Source organism: Malus domestica, chromosome 10 (genome assembly GCF_042453785.1).
Source record: "Malus domestica chromosome 10, GDT2T_hap1".
NCBI classification, from domain to species: domain Eukaryota; kingdom Viridiplantae; phylum Streptophyta; class Magnoliopsida; order Rosales; family Rosaceae; genus Malus; species Malus domestica.
In genome coordinates this window covers 21961218-21970983 of record NC_091670.1, presented here as the reverse complement: position 1 = coordinate 21970983, position 9766 = coordinate 21961218, and the positions used below count along the sequence as shown (strand labels likewise).

General features: G+C 37.1%; 1 protein-coding gene, 1 long non-coding RNA gene and 1 other non-coding gene across 3 annotated transcripts; 1 reads left to right on the top strand and 2 right to left on the bottom strand.

Annotated features, from left to right (window-relative positions):
• Positions 1–654: 654 nt before the first annotated feature.
• LOC139188360 (uncharacterized) lies at positions 655–1753 on the bottom strand. Its single transcript, XR_011571758.1, has 2 exons — positions 1411–1753; positions 655–1316 (listed from the first exon to the last, which is right to left on the bottom strand). It is a non-coding gene; the product is annotated as an uncharacterized lncRNA (long non-coding RNA).
• A 3246-nt stretch (positions 1754–4999) lies between these two features.
• On the top strand, positions 5000–9401 carry LOC103412597 (endo-1,4-beta-xylanase 5-like). Its single transcript, XM_008351145.4, has 8 exons — positions 5000–5377; positions 5493–5527; positions 5611–5749; positions 6379–6551; positions 6647–6748; positions 6930–7076; positions 7806–8444; positions 8808–9401. The coding sequence occupies exons 1-8, from the start codon at positions 5308–5310 to the stop codon at positions 9141–9143; spliced, it is 1641 nt and encodes a 546-aa protein (XP_008349367.3). The 5' UTR covers positions 5000–5307; the 3' UTR covers positions 9144–9401.
• TRNAE-CUC (transfer RNA glutamic acid (anticodon CUC)) lies at positions 5887–5959 on the bottom strand. Its single transcript has one exon. It is a non-coding gene; the product is annotated as a tRNA-Glu (tRNA).
• Positions 9402–9766: the final 365 nt, after the last annotated feature.

The following is a 9766-nucleotide window of genomic DNA, read 5'->3' as shown; positions in this document are numbered from 1 at the left end:
ATGTATGTATGTATAAAGTAAAAGAAATAGACGTTGAAGTAAAGTTAAATCCACACAGAGAAGTTAAATCCAACCACACAATTTCATTAAAGTTAAATCCAACGGTGGGGAGCGTGTCCCCATTTTTTTGAAAAAATGGGAATCCCTCCCCTTAAGCAATTCCTATATATATATATATATATGTATGTATGTATGTATGTATGTATGTATGTATAAAGTAAAAGAAATAGACGTTGAAGGATTAAGATATTAGGGGCTAGAAATCCTGAATAAACCAAAATGTAAAAATCAAAACGGATAGATTATATATGGAGGTGGACGTGATCTTCTTCTCTATACACACAGAGAAGGCATCTCAAATTTGTTGAAGTAAGAAACTTCCTCACATCTCCTATATAATTAAGAATGGAAATTACTCCTAATGACAGTTATATATATTTTATGTTTCTAATAAAACAAATCATAAGTAAATATTTATATATAATTAATTAAATAAAAACATAACTGCTCCAACTTATGTTATAACAAATGTAATTAAAATGACATGGATTCAAATTTCACGGTTTGTTTCGTGGGTTTGGATAATTCGGCTAGATGTGTACCACAAAGAGCGGACCAAGTGATTGTTGATCAAGTCACACAATATGTAAATGATAGTTTGGTATAGAACATGATATTTATGAAAGTTGAAAAATAAAATTAAGGGTAAATTACATAATACTCTTTTTTGTTTGAGATCTATTACAATCTCATACAACATCTTTAAAACATTTCACCTTCATACCTCACCTACTATTTTATTTCAATATAGTACATCCGTTACATTTTCCATCTATTAATCCGTTAAGAGCTGACGTGGCTGCCACATTTGCATCACGTGGCAAAAAAATTTAAATTTTTTTTGAAAAAAAACCTGAATCTTCTCAACAAAAAAAAAAAAAACAAAAAAATGAAAACCGTAAAACCCACCCCACCTTCCCCGTAACCCTTCCCCACACCTCTTCTACCTCCTAAGCCGAGCCTCCTAACCACCTCCCTCTTCTCCACTCTCTTCACCTAATCCCTCGTTATCGTGTCCACATCCCAACTCGATTTATCGAGCCCGAAAGATGGCTGTAGGTGGAAGATCCGACCGGGTTGAAAACCGGGTCAGATTACTGGTAGCAATTGGAGCAGGGGCTGCACTGGAGCCGGTTGACGTCGCTGCCGGTGTTGAGCACCATGTAGAACGACTTCGCCGGAGTCCTGAGGCTGATTCGGGAGAAGTACTCGTCGCTGCCCTAGCTAACGCTAGAGACGACAGGGGTGGAAAGGTCCTGGGGTTGGATCTCGACGTCAGAAAATAAGAAAAATCCCAAAACAATTCCAAAAATAAAGAAAAAAGCACCAAACAATCGTATCTAATCTAACCGTAGAGAGAGAAATACACAGAGTGTGGAAGAGAGAGTGCGGTTGAGGTTTGTGGCCATGGAGGAGAAGCTGATACAGAGGCTGGAATCGGCTGTGTCGCACTTAGAGGTGTTGTCGTTGTCCGGTGGTGGAGGGTCGGCGACAGCCAGGGGTTTCCAGGATGTGCCTCTGGATCCGTCGATTGTGGCTTATGAGGATCTAATTGGGCAGTACTTGGGTAGGGTTTCGGCTGCAGCTGAGAAGAATTGGGGGGGGGGGGGGGGGGGGGGGCGGATGCTGGGCATCACCAAGGTTCTCCAGCAAGCTTTTTCTACTTAGAAGGACTTGCTTCCAGGTTAAGCAGGACTTTCTTCCAGGTTAAGCAAACTTATGTCAGTCTCGCTTTGTGATGCCTTTGTGTTTTTGGGATTTTCTTTTTCGTTTTTTATTGTTTGGTTTCATTGGGTGTTGAAAATTTCGGATTTATAAATGTAAATTGAGAGAGTGGAGGCTCGGGAGGGAGAATATGGGTGGGGGAGGGGTTGCGGGAAAGGTGGGGTGGGTTCTATGTTTTTCAGTTTTGTTTTTTTTTTTTTTTTTTTGTTTATTTGTTTGTTGAGAAGATTTAGGTTTCGTGGTACAAATGTGGCAGCCACGTCAGGTCTTAACGGATCAATGGATGGAAAATGTAATGGAAGTACTATATTGAAATAAAATAGTAGGTGAGGTATAAAAGTGAAATGTTTTAAAGATGTTTTATGAGGTTGTAATAGACCTCAAACCTGATAGGGTATTATGTAATTTACCCTAAAATTAATTATGGCTTTAGTGGCAAGTCATCGTCTACTTTAACTAATTTCAATTGAGGTGAAAACCTTTTCAATTAATACTAAAACTTGTCATTTAGTATTATAGTCTAGTAGTATTCATCTTCACTTGTAAGTAAGAGATTTTAAGTTCGATTATCACCAAAGACGAATTTGAACCATATAATTAAGATGAAAATATAATTTTTCGTTTGATATTTAATGTAAATAAAATTAGAGTATTGGTCTTTAAATTTTGTTTTAATTGGATCTTTGGTTTATGGATACATTTTTTTATCAGTATGGGTTTCCAAAGGGGAGGGATTCCCACCGTTGGATTTAACTTTAATGAAATTGTGTGGTTGAGATTGTGTGGCTTGTGTTTTAATCTCAACCACACAATTTCATTAAAGTCAATCTAACAGTGGGGAGCATGTCCCCATTTTTTCAAAAAAATTAAAAAATGGGGATCCCTCCCCTTAAGCAACCTGTATATATATAAGTCTTGAGTATCATGCCTATTGTGTGGCTTAACCGAACTCCCTCTCTTTTTAGTGTCAAATATTGACGTACTAAAAAAAAAAGTCCTCAGTATCAATGTTGAAGAATACAAAATACTATAAGTTTATACATATTTTTTGAAATTAAGTTTTGATGGCAACATATCGAAAGGGTGCAAGTTTGAAGGTTCTTCCATTGTGCAAGAAAGAACCTTATTAAAAAAAGGTTTCTGGGCTGTTTTATCATGGGGACGATGTGGTGTTTGTAAATTGCTTGCATACTTTGGGTAGAATCGCAAAACGTCTTAAAGAGAGCAACTTAGTCCGCGACTCATCTCAAGAATCATTCATCACTCAATGCTTTACATTTTTCGGATAACTTCGTTCCCTTCTATTTTGGTTTACAACAACATACATTACTAAATTTAACTGCTCTATATGTGATAAAAATTGAAAGGTGGAAAGACACTCACATACATTCTTCTTCCAGAAGAGCACACCCACAATACAAAGAGGACCACCTAAGTGACTTGGTCAGACAGCAAGTAGAAAGATGTAATTATCTAACATGAGTAAAATAGCATTTATGTCCATGGTTTCCTCATATATGTTCCGCACGCGTGACACTACGAAGCCATCAACCCATGAAGCCTTTCTGCATAAACACACAAAAACAGACATATTACAAGACTTGCAGCCAAAGCATGCATCCCGCCATAAATGGAACCTTAATCGCCACTAGTCCTTTCTTTGTGGTCCCTCAAGAGTCAAAATCCCCTCTTTTAATCGAGAGATTCTCTCATGTCACAATTTCATCACATGACAGTAATAATCTCTCATGGGATGAATAACGCATTTTCGAACATATAATAATTGTTTATTGAACGACGATGCCAATAAAACTAAAATTTAGTTCCATGAGAGAATCTCTCCTGATTTAATGAGGGTGCATCCTTTCCATATAACAATTTTGGATTTGGTGTACATTTTCCCATACAGGTCAATATTCTAATATAGTACAAATGGCAGAATTAACTGAAGAAGAAAAGGACCATAAAAAGACAAAAGGACGTAGTGGGAATTTGCAAATTTCGCGTGTAAGCTCCAATTTGGGCCCCTTATACCTTTTTGGAAGGGGAATGATGCCACGAGTCCAACTCATGGCTTCTCCATGATGTACGATGGATTTTGATCATCCGGGATCATTTCAGCCTACAAAACAGCATTTAAACTTAAGTAATAAAAATCGAACTCTTCATTTGCCGTCCGATTAATGTTGTTTTAACTCCTAGAAATCCTTTGAGTTGTTCCAAACGTTTGTAATCATTATTTACGTCTTTGGAAGTAACATTTGTAATCATTCAAGATTATCAATTAAATAACACCCCCTTAGGATTTCTCTCAATTTTCTGGTAGATTCCAGACCTGTTCTTCAAGGAATTACATTGGTAATCCTTTTGATTACTTTGTGTTGGGTTAATATTAATATAAGAATTTTGGACCCTTTCATTCCATTCCCAATTGGCACAGATAATTAGCCAAACCCTTGTTTTGTAATTTTCATTTAGGCTAAGCTGCTAGCAATGACATAAAGCGTTTTTTTTTCCTGAACTAAGTACATAGTTGCTACTAATAATTCCACAATTCCAATCAATTACTACGCAGTTGGTTGCCAAGTCTAATCCCCTCAATAATTAATGTTATATTAAACATGAACTTATACAGACTAAACATGGAAAAAAACTTTGAGTGTCACCTTTAACGTGATATGATATTACTCATCTCCGTGTTGTAATAAGGATTGGGTGATGAGTTTATATTTTAGGTTGTTGCATTAATACATGAAAACATAATATATCTTGAGTAAATTGATAACACTACGCGCCAGAAAATATACACACGAGTTACTGTATAAAATTACTCCTTCAGCATGACGACGATGCAAATGAGAAGCTTGAAATAAAAATACCTTAAGGACACTAATGTAGAGTGAGTAGCCAAAGTGTCACGAAGGTTTTATATATTTGGTTCTCATACCGAAAAACTCGTGAATCGGTCACTAACATTACATGTTGGTGTTACGGCAACAAAACCATGTTCTCAGCCCCACACAAAAAAGAATGAATTCACGGTTGGAGTGTTAGATGTGTCCATGAATTAATGGGCATGACATGAAGCTCCACGCTCACACAAACATGTGGCCAGGCCACGGACCACTCGGTACCCCTGCTTCCACTGGAACCCTTGTGATCTCTACCTCCTCCCCTTCCATTATATTGGGTCTATTTCTTTAGGTAATGGTCCAATATATACACTTTCTTTCATATAACTTATAACCCATAACCTCAAGCTTCATATATTGCATTTTATAAACAAATATATTTGGCTGCTTCTTTGGGAAGTAGATATTGTTGCATTCCTACTAATTACAATTTAATTGGTGTTTAAACGTACTTTTTCGTTTTGGTGAGTCATTTTTCATATAAACGCCAAACTGTAATCAGCAAGAAAAGCTCGGAAATGAGTGTAGCAGTGTTGTTATAAAAACCATTCTCATATTTTAAGTAGTAGAGCATAAAACAGCTCCAAGCCTCCCGACCTCCGAGCCAAAAATGGAAGGCACAAATATTACTTCAAGCTTCCTATTGTTCTTGTTTCTCCTCATGGGTGTTGTTTCATTTGGTTCTCTCTGCTTCCCCCTTTCTCCTCTCATTTCTTCTGGCTTTTTTCTACAATGCAGACATGTCTAATTTTTACGCTACTAATCCTTCCCTTTTACTGTTTTCACACATTGCAGAGGGCCCACTTTATGATTCTACTGCTTACACTGAGGTAAAAACTAAATGAGAACAAAATATATTGGAAGTTTTTCGCTTTGTTTCACCCAGATGAGACCAATTTGTTTGTTTTGGCAGTGTAAATTGCAGCCGGAGGAGCCTCTGTACGGCGGTGGGATCATCGTTGATCGGTTGGGAAACTCTGCAAGTAGTGGAGTTTATTCAACATCGTTCATACTGCACAATCTCACACAGGGCACCATTTACTGTTTCTCCAGTTGGGTTTCTCAACTTTTTACCCTTCTGGTTAATTATTTTTTCTGTTGTTGGATGCTGGGTTGGGAATTAGTGGTGCGGTAATTTTGGTTTAGTGTTTAAGGTAAAAAAATTTGGCGTTGAAAAACAAAAAACCAATTCCGTTGCCGGGACTTGAACCCGGGTCTCTCGGGTGAGAGCCGAGTATCCTGACCAACTAGACTACAACGGATTGTTGTAATGTTTATCTTGTCCAATCTATTTAGTAATATTGTATAAGCTTAGCTAGGTCAATTGTATGTTAAAAACTTATGCAGGGTTGTTCTTGTCAGGCGACAGCGTTGAATATTATAAAAATTCATTAAAAGATAACATTGCATAAATTTGATGATCAATGCCATTTCTTAAGTAGCCCTGATTCTTGAACTTGCATAAACTAGAGCTGAAAGTCTGAGGTCACTTATAGCTCACTTAGTTAGAATTTTGCACTCTAGATTTGTATTTAAATATCATTTTCCCTAATATTCCTTGTATAAAGAAAACAAAATCACTCACACACGTGTGACTGCACTGTAATAATTAGAGACTTAGAACTTTAGTCACTTATGGATATGACATTAGGCTCATATGATTTGGGCTTTACTCTAACAGGTTGGGTCAAGATAGAGGGTGCAGGCTCAGCTCTCATAAGGGCAAGCCTAAAGACAGAAAATGAAACAAATAAGTGTGTAGGAACTGTTTTGGCTAAGCATGGATGCTGGTCATTTCTCAAGGGTGGCTTTGTCCTAAACTCACCATCCCAATTATCCACCTTATTCTTTCAGGTAATTTTCATATTTTCACTAATCTTTTACTCCCCCAAAAAGGTTTCAAATTTCAATTTTTAATACTTTTGTTTTGATTGTATATTTGTATACAGAATGCAGATGACAGAGATGTCAACATTGAAATTACCAGCTCTTCTTTGCAGCCATTTAGTGTTCAACAATGGAGCACGTATCAGCAATATATGATCAACACTGTAAGTATATATATTTTCATTTGAGTAGGATCTTTGATTAAGTTAACTACGGAAGTTGTTAATTTGGTTCACCCGGGGAGAGATCAAGCTTCAAAAAATAGTGAATGGTCTTATCAACGCACAAATGTATAACTCCCCAGAAATTTCATTTTGTGTAATTATTTTCTTTGTTTATCAATAGAAACGGAAGCGTGCCGTGACGGTTCATGTCTCAGATAAGCAAGGAAAGAGGCTGCAAGGATTGGAAATTGACATAGAGCAAGTCTCCAAAGATTTCCCATTTGGATCTGCAATTGCAAAGACCATTCTAGGCAATTTGCCCTATCAGGTTAGTATGCAGTTCATAGACCATATGTACTCATATAAGACTTATGTGGACGTGTTCTTGTGTGATACTATTAAGCGACTGAACAATTTAGTTTAAATATGACATTTATTTAAGAAATAATATTGATTGTCAAATTTAAACAATTTTATCTTTTGAATGGATTGTTACACTCAACTTGGCAGATGATGTTGACATGTTATTGTGTGATATTATTGAGCGACTGAACAGTTCAGTTAAAAAATGACATGTGTTTAAGAAATAACATTGATGGTAAAATTTAAACAATTTTATATTTTAAATGGATTGTTCTTACACTCAACATTGACACATGATGTGGACATATTGTTGTGTGATATTATTGAGCGACTAAACACTTAAAAGATGATAAGTGTTTAAGAAATAATATAGATCTTCAAATTTAAACAATTTTATCTTTTAAATAGATCAGTCTGACACTCAGCACTGTTATGTAATAAGAACAACTCCACATAAGTTTTTAACTTACAATTGACCTTTAAACTTGAAAGAATAGTCCTTTGTATATGCAAAAACTAGTGTCAGTTATTTAACTAGACTATTTTGTCACCCAACATTATCACATGACAGGAACATAAATTTTTCTGGTAAATCGAATCTTCTACTTCAATTGTGCGTTATATGCAATAACAAATTTTATATGCATCATCTTCACATTGAAAATGCTAGCTAAGAGAACAATTTTCAATCCAGGATTGGTTCGCAAAACGATTCAATGCAGCGGTGTTTGAGAACGAACTCAAGTGGTACGCGACGGAGCCAGAACAGGGCAAAACCAACTACACCATTGCAGATCAAATGCTGCAATTTGTGCGCGCCAACCAAGTCATTGCTAGAGGTCACAACATATTCTGGGAAGACCCCAAATACACGCCGCAATGGGTTCGAAACCTCACCGGCAGCGACCTGCAATCTGCCGTAAACTCCAGAATCCAAAGCCTAATGAGCAAGTACAGAGAAGAGTTCGTCCATTGGGACGTCAGCAACGAAATGCTTCACTTTGATTTCTACGAGCAGAAGCTTGGCCCCAACGCCACATTGCATTTCTTTGAGACGGCACACAAATCTGACCCTTTGGCAACCCTTTTCATGAATGATTTTAATGTGGTGGAGACTTGCAGTGATGTGAATTCGACCGTTGATTCCTACATTTCAAGGTTGAGAGAGCTTAGGCATGGTGGAGCATTGATGGATGGGATTGGACTGGAGGGTCATTTTACAGTACCAAACCTCCCTCTAATGAGAGCAATCCTTGACAAGTTGGCCACATTAGGCCTTCCCATTTGGCTTACGGAGGTTGATATCAGCAGCACCCTAGACAAAGAAACACAGGTAAATAAGTTGTTACATATAGAAACTACGGAAACTAGGGTAACAGTATCTGATTTAGGACAACTCTCATATCATGTGGGATATGTGTGGGGTTGAGTGTGACTAAAGTACAGTGGACCTTATACTTTTGTGATAGTACTCTACAAATTACGTGGTCGGATACAGTTACTCAAGTTTTACTCTACATTTAGGGCACAAAAACCTTATGTGGAGTTGTTCTGACCACTATCCTAGTTACAAAATGGCATGTGTTCAACTTTAATGTTCAGGATTTAAGTGAAACACTTGCCACGTGATAGGAACAATCCCAGGTAAATTTTTACTCCCGGACTAACCTGCTACATTTTTTGTTGTTATCCATAGGCAATTTATCTTGAACAAGTTTTGAGAGAAGGCTTTTCGCATCCATCTGTGAATGGGATAATGCTTTGGACTGCAATGCATCCTAATGGGTGCTACCAAATGTGCCTCACGGACAATAATCTCCAAAACCTACCTGCTGGTGATGTGGTGGACAAGCTCTTGAAAGAATGGCAAACTGGGGAGATAGAGGGGCAGACAGATGAGCATGGATCTTACAGCTTCTATGGTTTCTTGGGTGAATATAAAGTAAGTGTCAAATATGGTAATAGATCTTCAAGTTCAACATTATCATTGTGTCAAGGTAAAGAAACTAGACATGTTAGCATTCAGATGTAACACAATTTCGACATGTTTTGAGTAACCAAACTAGGGGATCAGGATTCGAATTTGAGTGCAAAGAAAGAAACATCATATATTAACGAACTTAACAACGCCCTAACTATCTATATTTTGATTTTGTTTCAGCAAAGAATTTACAACTTAATGGGGAAAATTTATGTTTGGATGCAAATGATTTATGATTCAAGTGTGTAAAAGGACACTTAACTCCTGAGGTTACTTGTGCAGAATAATATGCAGAATCTTGTCCCCCTATGTTGCTTGTATCTCACATTTACTCCGCACCAACTTCAATAGTACTTTTCTAAGATGCCATGATTCCCAGCAGACACTTTTCATACCTAGTTAACATTTGCAATTAGGCTAACTTGGTGGTTCTTGTTTCGGTAGTTTGGTCAAAGTTTTCGACAAAATTAGCACACAAGTGACAAATGTGACAGGAACATGAACATTTTGTAAGTGTGGAAACACCTTACTTGTGACCCAAACGTATTTATTTCGTTGAACAAATCATAAAAAATGTGGATGTCGAAACTACAGGTATCAAATTAGAACTGTGCCCAAACTAGAGTTGTCCAAAGTTATAATCTGAACTTGTATCTGCGCACATAGAAAGAAAA